This window comes from Anabrus simplex, chromosome 10, assembly GCF_040414725.1.
Source record: "Anabrus simplex isolate iqAnaSimp1 chromosome 10, ASM4041472v1, whole genome shotgun sequence".
Lineage (NCBI taxonomy): Eukaryota > Metazoa > Arthropoda > Insecta > Orthoptera > Tettigoniidae > Anabrus > Anabrus simplex.
Window position 1 is genome coordinate 110,945,242 of NC_090274.1, and position 14,026 is coordinate 110,959,267.

Below are 14,026 nucleotides of genomic sequence, written 5' to 3' on the forward strand. Positions count from 1 at the left end.
CCTGTCCCGAATGAGTAAATTTATAATACCAATATAAATGGTCCGTTAATGGACATTTTTTAATTTTCCAGCTAACTCATTCCTGGGTGCAAGCGTTTTGCCCGTGTGCTAGATTGGGCTCATCAATTGGTACCTAGCAGACCTATCAAGACGCATGGCTAGTGCATACCGTGGCAGTCACTGCGTAGGCTACTTGACGCCACTGGCAGTGCCAATGCACTATGAGATACTTGCTACCAAAAATTGATGCCTGCCTGGCGTAATCGTCGCATCCTTTATTTTCAATTTTAAAAATCGGACTTTAAACATTTAATCGCATAATTGTCGCACGTCCAAATTTTGTTCACCAATCTGGTTAGAAGGTACATAAACTGCAATTTAAGTTGCACGTGAATGTGCAATTTAAATACGGGTATGGTTTATGGGCAATTTGGCAACAGTCAGATTTGCGAGATCTTGCACAACGTATAAATAAAAAATACCGGTATATGTACGACGCATGGCTTCCCAGTAGGCTATCAGCAGTTTGACAACATGGTCAGGAGACAGTGTACAATTTATTCACCACACATACGAGTTCTCATTTGAAATACGTAATGCTGTAAGGCGTCGTTTTTTCGGCATCGTTGCCGGGAAATACTGGTACCAACACACTTGTCTTCTAGTACACAAGAGGTCTCAGAATTCTGCGTTATTACAACCAACCGCACCCCAGCGCAAGTCACTAAGAACCTTGGCCTAGCAAGCGACCGCTGCTCGGCCCGGAGGCCTGTAGGTTACGAGGTGTCGAATGGTCAGCACGACGAATCCTCAAGGCCGTTATCCTTGGCCCTTTAGACCGGGGCCGCCATCTCACCGTCGGATGGCTCCTCGATTGTAATCACGTAGGTTGAGTGGACCTCAAACCACGCCTAAGATACAGGTAAAATTCCCTGACCCGGCTGTGAATTGAACCCGGGTCCTCCGTGTAAGAGGTAGGCACGCTACCCCTACACTCGGGACCGCCACCTGTGTTATTGCGCAAAGTGAAATCCAAGACTATAACGCTGATTTCTACGGAATTATTCAGCTCACGGTCAGCCAAACTTTACGATGTCTCAGTTGTCATCGCTAGACTTCTTACTACCACGTCATAATTGTACAGGCATGGGATGAAAACTTTTACCCAAGGAGTCGAGATTATTAACCAATAGCATTGAAGTTTTATTTTATAAACTGGCCAGTAATGTAAAATCAATAACTGGGAAGAAATATTAAGCCAATTACCAGATGTCTAAAAGAAATTGAAAAAAAATGAATGTTACCGACGTCTCGGATCCACACCACGCTAGCTAAAGCGATGTATGAAGACGCCCGTGCTCCGGTTTGCAAGCTTTGCGCAAGCGCACTAGTATGTTGCAACAATGAGCTCAACTGTTAATTGCTGCATGCTTCCTTGCTGCCTAACAGTATTGGCTGCTCTGGAATGGACAGATCAGAGGCATTTGTGACTGACGTGATTACTGTAGACATGTGGCATGAGAATTAAGCTTTTAATTTGTGTTTGGGGTGTTTGTGGAAATAATTTGTTTTGATAGTTAACAATTATGGAAAGTCATTTATATTGCAAAACATTAACATGTGACGCATTTATAAGCGATTGTGGGTAAATATAGAAACTATTCTGCGGGCTTCAAGCTAAGTATAATTGCCTTCGCTGAACAGCATGGGAACAGAGCTGCAGAAAGAAAATTTTCAGCAATGAAAAGTTGGTGCGTGACCGGCGGAAATTAAAAAACACAAACCCTTCTAGACGCACGTTTAAGAGATCGTAAAACAGGGAAGTTTCCTATAATTTTGACAAAGAAGAGTTTGTACGTCAATGAAATACGTAGCAATGGCTGCAGTGTATCATATGTAATGTTACAAATTAAGGGATGGGAGGTAGTGTGCAAACACAACATAACTTGAGTTTAAGGCGAGTCGTAGGTGGATTAAAGAGTTCATGCGACGACACGTTGAGACATCTGACATGCTCTATTGGTGATAAAATCTAATTCCCTCCACGGGAATTGAGAATGTTCCATTTGTCATACGTTTGCGCAATTAACCTTCGTACTTGACTTTCTCAAATCGATAATGCCGATCAGACTCCAATCTTTTCCGATGTGCCTCGCAACAGCACTGTTGCGCTAAAAGGATCAGTGTGTATTAATGAATACCAGCGGTAGTGAGAAGCTGCAATGCACGGCAATGCTAGCCGTTACAGCTGGCGGAATGGCGGAAGAAAGTTACAGTCTTGCATCATTTTCAAAAGGAAAACTATGCCTAATAATACAGTTTCCCCGTGGAATTCACGTACGAGTGCAACCAAAGGGTTGGATGGACGTAAAACCCATGCTGGACTGGGTTAAAACTGTGTGGGGTAGAAGACCCGGTGCACTTGTAAAACCAGCTCTGCTTTTAGATAGTTTCCGAGGTCACCTTGTGAACGAAGTGAAGCAACTTCTCCGTAAAAACAAGACACGACAGTCATTCCTGGCAGCCTAACATCTGCTTTGCAGCCACTAGACGTACGTATTAATAAACCCTACAAAGACCACTTACGTCAATTTTACGAGTGGATGATGAGCGGCGATCAGCAACTGACGCCTGCTGGAAATATAAGGTGTCCACCCTTGGGCTTGCTATGCTCGTGAGTGACGAGTTGGGATCTTATACCACCTGAATTACCGTATCTACGCGAATAATACCCGCGCATTTTTTTAAAAAATTGGGGCACGAAATTGGGATGCGGGTTTTATTTGCGTCAATGTTGACATTTTTTTTTCAAAATCACCCTTCCTAAATTTAGGGTGCAGGATTATTCGGTGGCGGGTATTATTCGCGTAATTATCCGTATTTACGCGAAAAATACCCGCACATTTTGTAAAAGATTTGAGGCACGAAATTGGGATGCGGTTCTTTGCGTCAAAGTTGGCATTTCTTTTTTCAAAATAAGCCTACCTAAAATTAGGGTGTGGGGATTATTCGCGTAAATACGGTAGTCTCCAAGAGCTTCAAAAGGACTGGGATTCCGAATGCACTACACGGACCCGAAAATGACTCAGTGTGGCAGAGACCAAGAATCTGATACTGGTATTAACAGCTGCGAGGACGACTCGTCAGATGCCGAAACCTGCGATAGCGACACAGATGATTTGGAATAAGTTGTGTACTGTAAGTCCGTATTTGACAACAAAGCGATAATTCCTTGCAAGTGTATTTTAACTAATACTCAAATTAATGAAAATTAACTTATAGGTTCATTTTTATTTTCAGGTTGGAAAAAAGTTTGCCGAATTGTTGCAAATAATGAGTTTTGTTTTAGGCTTTTTGAATTATTTTGATGTATAAACACGAGTATTACATGCATCTTAAATTTGTATGAAGTACAATTTAGTTATAAATAAAGTACTCTTATTAAAAATTCTTCGTATAATGGTCGCAACCTATTTTTTTTGAAAATTATGATATAAAAAGTGCGACAATTATGCCGGGAAATACAGTATGCCCATGAAGATTTAGTTTCATATTACAGCCTATTTTGCTGTTTGTAACATGCATCACGATTATTTCTCATGGTGGATAGGCTCATCGCAACTCAAAGCATCCAAGACTTGTGTATGTTGTAGATCAAGTAAGTCTGACAAGGTTAGAAGTGTAATAGAGGCGTATACTGACTATGGCTTGCAGTGTTGCACCTAGCACCGGTCACTGCCAAGAAACCAATAACCAGCGTATACAACAAAATTTAGAACCTAGTATCATTAACTGTAGTTAAGAACGCCTCGCATTCTAGCATACATTAAAATTTTCAAAGTTTAATGCACTGAACATTTTTTAAAACAAAGAACACAAACTATTTACATCAAGCCTTGTTTCAACATTACATTACTTATTTGTTTCCCCTAAATATAAGCAAAAGCAACTGCAGAAAATCTATACTGAAGAAACACGTGCTCCGTTACCAGAGATTTGGTTCTATTCCACAGTAGCAATTCTATGTTAAAAGCACGTATCAAATACTAAAACTGAGCATCTCACTTTACCATTTCAGAATCATTCCCGAATTTAAATCAATTCACAGTTCTTAGTAACATTCACTCCACTTTGGGAATTTAGTGACAAGAAAGCCAGGGGAAGAGAACTACCCTTGAACACAACCATACCAACATTAAAGGTATGTACCAGAATTCTATAGGAAAGAACAAGACATCAGAAGGGTCCCTCACCCATGAACAGAAATACATTACCACCACAGTATTAGCTTCCTTTAGTATCCCATTAACACATGCAGAGTAGACATGTTGCTATTTACCATAGTTGCCATATCCAGGGTAGCCAGAATAATCGTATCCTCCATAACCTCCGTAATTTCCATAGCCACTGCCATAGTAGTCATAACCACCATAGCCTGAAAATTCATTCAAGAGGAATTATCAGAACAGTTCAACGTAGATGCATGTTAAAATAACTTAAATTTTCTCCTAAGCAATTGACAATTCAATATACCATTGACATTACATTACACTGGCAATATACCCCTCACCCTTTTAGTTAATACCTTTTAAAATGACTTGACACTGAGCTTTTAGGTAGTTTAAATTTCATGGGCAGAACAGTAACAAGGAACGAAAAAATATAAACAATTAAACCTTTTCAAATATACATCTTTTCATAATAGCCAACCAACTGTATATGCATAAAAATGAATATTAACACTAGTCCAACCATGCCACAGAGCAAATTCGATCACTATGTATACTTGCAATGAAAGCGCCAAACTCTCTTAAAACATTGTGGCCATTCTGGAAGAGGCGTGCGGCTATGAACTTTCATCCGGGAGATCGTGGGTTTGAATCCCACTGTCGGCAGCCCTGAATATGGTTATCCACAGTTTTCAATTTTCACGCTAGGCAAAGGCTGGGGCTGTATCTTAAGGCCATGGCCGCCTCCTTCCCACTCCTGGCCATTGTCGCCATAAAGCCCATCTGCGTCGGTCCCTAGCAAAAAAAAACCACTGGCTAACCAAACTTTCCTATGACGAGGGGACAGTCTCTCTTCCGTCACCGTGTGCATTGCAACAGTACAATGACCCCCACCATCGTACCATTTCGCAGCACGCATTTCTCTACTATAAAACCAAGTCCGCTTGGGCTACACATTAAACAATGCAGTTTCATCCGCATTGACAATATTGTTTGGTCCATACGAATTGATTGTATGAGACTTTTTCACCAACTGGTGGCATCGCCAGTGTTCACGGAATGTCTTTCACGGCACACTGACTGCTACGTGATATTGTGGCGTTCCTTAAAACTCTGGATACAAAATTATTCGCTCTAACTTTGCAAGTATGAAGCACACTGCACACACACACACACACACACACCCCATTTCATAAGAGGTCTTGTATCATTAGGATAAATTTTGAATTTACATTACCCTCTATGATACATTTTTTAAATGTACAGGCAGTTTTGAGTAAAACGGCTATTTCAGCAATGGGACATGTTCGAAATACGAATTATCAGTATTTCGAATTTAATTCGTATTTCGAATTAAACAATTCGAAGATTCAAAACCGTACCTCATGTTCCCAGGAACGAGAGCTTCCCCGAACTAGGCAGGATTTTCAATTATCCGATTCCGAATTAGAGTTTCTACTGTATTAGTTTCTTTTTGGAACGTTTTCCTACTGCATCAAAAGGCACATCATCTAATTTCTGCCATCTACTTGTTCGAAGTTGCAAAAACAATGGTTTTTGGAGACTGAAGGATCAGAAGATAGTGGCCATGGTCTTTATGTAGTCCCATAATTTGTATGGTATGAAAATGGGAAACCACGGCTCCGGACAGATTCAAATGCACCACCTCCAGAATGCCAATTCACAGCTGCAAAATCCTGACTGCAAAGTAGGCTGTGTTAACAATGGATTTTAAGTTGAGGGAAGTTTCTGAACAAAGAAAAAGGTAGAAATTTTTTTAAGTTTGGGCTTGCAATATGATAAATACAGAATAATATTTTTTTTTGTAACGATGAAGCTACCTACAACTACAAAATTATTTACTGTTCATTTCATAACCATAGGGTAACAGAAGGTGCATCCTGGAAGAAAATTAACATCCAGTGTGCTTAAAGGCAGAAAGGAGAGATGTTTTTGTAATTTACAAGTTTCAGTTGAATCCGAATCGAAGAAACTTTTCGCTGCAGTTGAATTACTTCAGGAAGCATAGAGTCTGACAAACCGCACCCATTCAATTGAGGATTGGCTATAAACCTTGCAATGTGTGATGCCAGAAAAATTAATGACTGCCCCAGCCAACTGTCATGGTTTCAGGAGTTTTCTAGTAAAACGGCAGCACTGTGACCTCGAAGTCAACTTAAGTTTGATAACATGTGTCAGATTTGAATAGTAACAATTGATGAGCTAGATGCAATAACAGCGTATTGCATGAATACTGTTTTCGAATTTCCCGGCCCCTTGACTACAACCCAGATTGTTAGGGAGCCGCTCGAGTTCAGCTCCCTAATACCGGTACCACGGACTACGCTGTTATTCAAAGTGGCATGCTTCAAGAGCGGCACGTTCAGTTGCCGCCAGTTCTTCGGCTGGAGATGATATCAGTGAGTGGAAGAGCAGGTTTTGTGGCTGGTACCGATATTTCTATTGACAAAAGGGTTGATGTTCTTTCACTATTGAAATACTTAACACCTGAAAGTCATGTGACGATTCTCAAGTCTGCTAATGCAGCCTGTGAAGAAATCATTTTGGTAAATGATGCGGTATTTGAGCATTTCAAACTTGTCTAAATCCCAATTATATACTTTGTGATCTGTTATTTGTTACTACAGCTTTAGAGAATCGCTTTGTAAATCATAATAGGAATAAAAGTTGTTCAGAAAGAAATGTTTCTAATTTTATAACATTTCAAATATTTGTTTCTCTATGTGGATAATTATGCCTCTATCCACAGGGCACTTCATTTCTTCGCAATATTAAAGTAGCGCATTCCTCCCCCCAAATTGTACCGGCTTCAAGCAACTGTCCCATAAGCACCTACTGCAAACTGTTGTGAGCTTGTTTGATGCCAGGAAAGAAATGAGCAAGAAAATCTTTACTACGGGCAATTCATTTCACAATAGCAGCTTGGCGGCAGTTATCCCAGCCAACAGGAACTATTTCCATGAAGGTGGTTTCAGCTGTCAGCTACATGCAGCAGAAATAGACCGCTGAAAATCACTGTGCTAATTGTGAAGATAGAGCGATGACCGTTGGTAATGAAGACTGGGGGTGACTGTCCCCTTTGATTTTGAAGATATGTGCTGATAGATTCTCATGTAGCTACATGTGGAGTCTTCAACAATTGAAGAGCTGTGTGATGGCACAGGGAGAGGAGTGATGAGGAAGACAATCTGAGACCAAAGCAGTCACGCGCTTTGCCGAAACGTATGCCGCTTCGCCAAGGAGAACATTATGCAAGTAGAGAAGGCTTTGTTTTGTCTGAAACACAAAACAATGAATGAATTATCCTTTTACTAAAAGGAGCAAGTAATGAAACGACATGGCATTTCACCATTTTGTTACGCAAAATGAGATTGATAATACCAATATAAATGGTCCGTTATTGGACATTATAAATTTTCCAGCTAGCTCATTCTTGGTTGCCAGCGTTTCGCCCTCGTGTGCTACCAACTGATGAGCCCACCCTAGCTCATTCAGGACAAATATTTCAGATTCCCCATGGGAATCAACATCTATATCATCTGATGGCCAAGCAGGCATCAATTTTTAGTGATGAGTATCTTAGTGCATTGGCACTGCCGGTGGATCCAGTTAGCCTACGCAGTGGCCTCCACGGTATGCACTAGCCAGCGTATTGGTAGGTGTGCTAGGTACCAACTGATGAGCCCACCCTAGCACACGAGGGCGAAACTCTGGCAACCAAGAATGAGCTACCTGGAAAATTTATAATGTCCAATAACGGACCATTTATATTGGTATTATAAATTTGCTCATTCAGGACAAATATTTCAGATTCCCTATGGGAATCAACATCTATATCAAATGAGATTGATACACAATAAAATTAGCATCCTGTAGCATCAATTACTCTAAGCAATCTCAGTTATTACCTGTCATATTAGGCCTAAACAAATGAATGTACATAACCTAACCAACATTAAGTGTTCTGTTCAAGAACTAGACCAGTAAGTGTCGTTGCCAAGAAAAGATCAAACAATCCAAGGTTTGTGTGTACATTTGATTTAAATAACATTCCACAAATTTCAAGAGTTTCTTCCGTTAAGGCTTTCCAGTACAAACAAATGAGCGTCTGTTTTTAAATTTAACAACTGGCAACAAGTGTCAACTATATTTTGAAAATTAACAGACAATACTACAGTCGACACCCTTATTCAGCGGACAATTTTCCTCGGAACCGACTATTTTACATAAGACAAGTGTTAAATTGGCCTCATTTAAGCGGACACCTTTAACTACGGACAGCGCCATTTCTCCCATCCACTTGATTTAAGCGGACACGTTAACACGTTTCAGGACAATTTATTACGCCGCACTACATCATTCTTTTAAAACCATTCTTCAGTCATAAGGAAATCTCTTGAATGTTTGCACTATTTCGAGTGCAAGGGGAGAGTGTACATCGGAATGCAGTTCTACCTAGTGGTGTATAGGCCTATTCCGAGAATTCTAATAGCCCAGAAATGCTGTCAGACTTGACTCGCAAGTTACCTGGGGATTTTCGTCCCTTCTTGCATCATTCTATTCATAACTCGGATTTTCGCTGATAAGGTCGAGCTCAGAAGGAAAAGACAATGCAGGTGCTAATTAGCAAGACAAATACCATAGCAGGGAAACATGAGTAACAAGGGACGATCGTGTTTAGATCTCGAGGCAAGAAGAAATGTTAATTATAGAAAGTGACAAGGGACTTTCAGTGAGAAAGCTTACCGAAAATTTCAACTGCGGGAAAACTGAAACACTATTGTGAAGAATAGAACAAATTTTAAAGGAGTGGGAGGAAAATAGGAATCGAGGAGTGAAAAAGCGGGAGTCAGATTTTTCAGAAGTGACCATAGTGGTATACGAGTGGTTCAAGTGTGCTCGAGTGAAGAAACTGTGCGAGTAGACCAATGTTACAAGAAAAAGCTCGAGAAATTTCAAATATATGTTTGACATGCTCTATTTGTGAAAAATATCTAATTCACTCCATGGAAATTTAGAATTTTCCATTCGGAATTGCTAGGCGGGCAATAATTCCATTGTGGACATTTATCTCCCGTATGCAGTTATCAGACTGTACCTCATAAATAGGCTTCTGATAAGCTCACCTGCATACCCCCAGCATCAGTGGGTAGGGTCTGACACATCCCACTCTGACGAGTCTAGTGTCAGACCTAAGACAAAACGCTGGTTAATAGAGCAAACGCCTGAAAAGCCTTACATCTGACATGTTTGACAAATCGCAAATAATCTGAAAGTTGAGAATTTTGTAGCCAGCAATGGTTGGTTAGATTGTTTTAGAAAACGTCATAACATTAGTTTCAAAAGTCTGTGGAGATGGTGGTGATGTGTCTGCGACTGAAGTAGCGGATTGGAAAGATAGGTTACCAGACCTTTTTAATAGTTACCAACTGAAACACATTTTGAATGTTGATGAAACTGGTCTGTTCTATAGGGCGATCACGAAGAAGTCTCGGACTTTGCCGAATGAAAGTTTCAGGGGTGGGAAAAAGTCAAAAGAATCACCCTGTTTTGTTGTAACGCACTCTGTGAAAGGAAAATCCTCTAATAATCTGTAAATTCTTGAGACCCAGGTACTTTAAAAACATGGACTAAAATTGTCTTGGTGTCAGATCGCACGCGAATAAAAAGGCATGGATGACATCAGCAACGTTCGAGAATTGGCTCCTAGCTTTGGGTTCCAATATGAAGGCCAGAAACCATCTTCAGGCATTGAATCAAGGAATCATTCAAATTAGACTATCGTATGAGGGTTTTACGGTCGTTAGTAGCACACATGGATGAAGCAGACTCAGTTTTTGATTTGATGAAGATCAATGCTGGCGATGCAGTTTCATGGACAAAGGCAGCCTGGAATGAGGTCAGTGAAAGCACAATCAGGAAATGCTTTGCAAAATGCATCATCGTTAATTCTACAGTTGAACAAGCAGAGGTAGAGGTTCAAAATGAAAATGATGAACTTCAGACTTGAGCAATGACAGCTGGATTGACGTATGATATTGAAGCCGAAGAAGAGAATATTCCTTGCTACGAAGATCGAGGGCAAGTGGCAGTCCCAACTTCAGGACGCACTTTACGGTAAGCTTTGTGTTATCAAGTTATACAGTAATTGTGTGTTGCACGTATCTTAAGGTCCATGTTTGTTTGCACCTCATTCATTTTCTTCTTGCGATAGCTTTTAATTCTTTTAAGCTAAATTTCAGTTTTCATTTAATTCACTGCACTTCGCACATATTTCTACCCGTCCATAGCAGCCTTCATTAGTCTTACAAAACGACCATTTTGAATAAAACTTTATCGTTTTACAGAGCCCGAACCAGGAACGAAAAGTGACTATGGCGGTGAGGCGGTAGAACAAGAAGTTCTGACAACGAAGCAGGGACTAAGTATGCTTAAACAGAAAGAATTTGTGTATCACGCTGGACCGCGAGTACAGCGAGAACACTACGGAACCATTTAACAGACTTTATTCCGTTTTCGAGAATATCGCAGTTAAGAAAACTTGCTAAATTTACACAGACGAAGCTGTAATGTTTGTAAATGTAAAATCACTTATAATAACTCTATGAAATACTAACACAGAAATGACTTAGAATAATAAAAATAAAGATATGTATGCTTATATTTAAGGTGGATGTTCATTGCCGTTGAAATGTTTGATTATTATTACAACCTTATTTTAGTTGGACATTTTTCCTCGGAACAGACTGTGTCCGCAGAAGGGAGATTCGAGTGTATTTCATCCCACGATAACGAACGTCTCCCACTGTCCTCCACAATACGTGGATTACAATTCATCAGCTGGGAGCTGACTTCATGCTGGAATGATCTGTTTTTCACAAATCGATTAAACAATTCATGGCTGGTGAATTGAGAATGTATACACAAAGCTTTTAATCAAGTCATATACAGTAAAGAACTAAACAACCAAGCGAGTTGGTCTTGCGTTTAGTCTCTCGCAGCTGTGAGCTTGCCTTCAGGAGATGGTGGGTTCGATTTCCACTGTCGGCAGCCCAAAAGGTGGTTTCCCACGATTTATCTCTTTTCACACCAGGCAAATCCACAAGGCCTTTCTAATCTTAGCTCTTCCCCATCCTTCCGCCACTAAAAACCTTCCGTGTTAGAGCAACTAAGCAAAAAGGAAAAATAAAGGAACAAAACCAAGTCTAACGTCCCATTTCAATTCTAAATAATGAAAAATTACGACAAGTTCACGGAGGAACGAAAAATCATCCATTGGTGCTCAAAGAGTCAACTGCGAAAAAACCGACTCACAACACAACTGATGCGAGGGTGGGACACGAAACTATTCATCCATTTGTGCGACAGAGCTGGAACAGATCTGCTAAAGCTTGTACCTGCTTTGAAGCAGAATTGTTATTCGACAAATTATGTTGGAGGGGTCTTTTAAGCTAGATTTAAAATTCTTACCCTAAAAAAGCCAGGGGTGGGAGCCAATACGTGAGTTGTCATACACAATACAAAATAAGGCCTGGTTAAATTTCCCTCAGGAACACGATTCAAAACCAACAAAAGGAAGTTTGCAAAATGTGACATTTCCAAAAACTGGTTGGTATAATCAACATTTCTTTGCCGATCCTTACGTTGAGTTATTTTTATTATGGACTTCAACCTCCACAAGGAACTGCACAGAACTGGATGCACTCTGGTGACGTGGAATAGCAATGCCAAACTTCTTAGAATACTTTCAGTTCCTTTGGAGATCTGGAGCAGTATTTGGTTCATTCTATACCGCTTTCCAGAAAATAGATCCAAACTCTCCACTGACACAACATAGTCAACTACTAAATGATGCAACAGGAGAGGAAGGTACATACCTTCCACCGCCTGCAAGTTTCACACTTAAAGGGATAGATTGATTTCTCAATGCCAGGCCGCCTGAGACCCAGAATATAAGCTGGTACTCAAATCACGCGTAGGCCGAGAACATCATGCCATGTGGAAGTGAAAAACATTGCTTCTTAAAATATGCATTGCAGAAACTATCCGGACAATGTTTACAGTTTAACGGTGGTGTGCTCGTTTCTGTGAATATTTTAAGGTTTCCACAGAAAGAGATGTCCTCATATGTGGAAGTCATACACACGATTAGCCACAATATGTATGGAGGTGCGTCGCAGCTGTAACGACGAGTAACAAAATATTCAGATTCCATCTGACTAAATTTCAACAAACACCAGCTGAATACAGTTTGCACAATGGAACATCGTCCACACCTAAATAAATTGCAATACAAAAATCTAGTCTTCAATCTTCATACAGTAAATGTTCCTGGCTCGACGTCGCACTACTTTGTATTCGGAGATCCCAAGTTGCCAGAATTTAGTCCCGCAGTTCTTTTACATGTCGGTACATCTACCGACAAGGCTGACGTGTTTGAAATCCCTGAACAACCACCGGATTGACCCAGAATCAAACCTGCCTCAAACGTCTGAGCCACTCAGCCCAACACTTTAACCACACGTGACAAGTGACTATGGAGAGAGAAGCAGAATATCAAAACAGTTTTGATAAGCTTCACACACACACACAAAAAAAAAAAATACTGCAGCAGAAGCAGGAATGGACTAAATGAACAAGCCATGGGCTTTTTCTTCTAATCACAACTTAATGTAAGAATTAAGAACTCTTCACCTTATATCACTTCAGAGAAGAATTTCGCTGAACAGAAGCCCGTCCTCTCAGAACAAATTTAGCGGAAACGAGAATGTAACTTCTAAATAGGGAACATTAAAATGAAAAATTTGAGCCGAAAAGGGCATAGAACACTAAATGCACACGCCCTTGATTAATTCTCGATTACTAGATCAGGAGTATTTAGTCCTTCGCTAGTAAGAGTTCAGGTCCCTCCTGCAGGTAAAGACCCTGTCTTAAGCCAAAGAAATTGGTGCACTGTAGTCCACTGCAAATTTGGCACCAAACTGCCCTTAACTTGTTGAAGTTCAGATAGGTAGCCACTTAAGACTCACGATGTCAAGACTTCGATGTGGCCAAGAAGAGAACATCCCTAGCAGGTACGTTCACAGGTCTATGTGAAGTCTTGCTTCTTCTGCAGTTTGATCCGCAAGTTCATTTCCTGCAATGCCAACGTGGCTTGGGAGCACCACGAATGATGCGGATGCAAGCATCTCACAACCTGCCTAGGTCATGTATCTGCTGCATCAGCAGGCATTTCAGGAAACTGGTATCAGACTGCCGAGAACAGGCAATTCCGGGCACATGAGAAAGTGGCATCACCTTCACATAGTGCAAACTGCAGAGCATTCAGAATGAAGACCTTGATATCCTGATGAACAGAGGTACCCATATTCATTCACACTGGATGGACAGTAAATCTAGCTGTATATCCACTTTTGGCACTAGGTACCTTGCCCAAGACAACCATCAGCAATAAGTTATCAGCCAGCTCAGCCAATTTTTGTTCTGGTGGTATTGCTCATTGAAAATGCACTGATAGCATAACGCAAGGAGTATCATCTGCCATCTTCATTCAAATGAAAAAAGTGATTGTGCTGGGAAGGGAACGGTATGGTTAAGTTCCCATCTACCAGCATAACTACATAATGGTGTACATTAAGATGGATTACCAAGTACACTGAACATTCTACATAATGCAGTACATTGCAAGCCCTACTACAAAAATTAACATAGATAACCACCTTGATCATAACCGTATCCTCCATATCCCTGGTTTCCCCAGCCTTGGCTGCCATAAC

The 14,026-nt window shown here is 40.6% G+C and overlaps 1 protein-coding gene across 10 annotated transcripts in view; it reads right to left on the bottom strand.

The window, feature by feature from the left end:
- Nucleotides 1–14,026, bottom strand: part of sqd (RNA-binding protein squid) — a 69,753-nt gene that overhangs the window by 14,387 nt on the left and 41,340 nt on the right. For all 10 annotated transcript variants that reach the window (XM_067154670.2, XM_067154678.2, XM_067154677.2 and 7 more), the window contains exons 7-8: nucleotides 13,970–14,026; nucleotides 4,340–4,435 (exon numbers count right to left, since the gene is read on the bottom strand). In XM_067154670.2, the coding sequence (XP_067010771.1) occupies nucleotides 4,340–4,435; nucleotides 13,970–14,026 (153 nt within the window). The remainder of the gene's footprint in view (nucleotides 1–4,339; nucleotides 4,436–13,969) is intronic.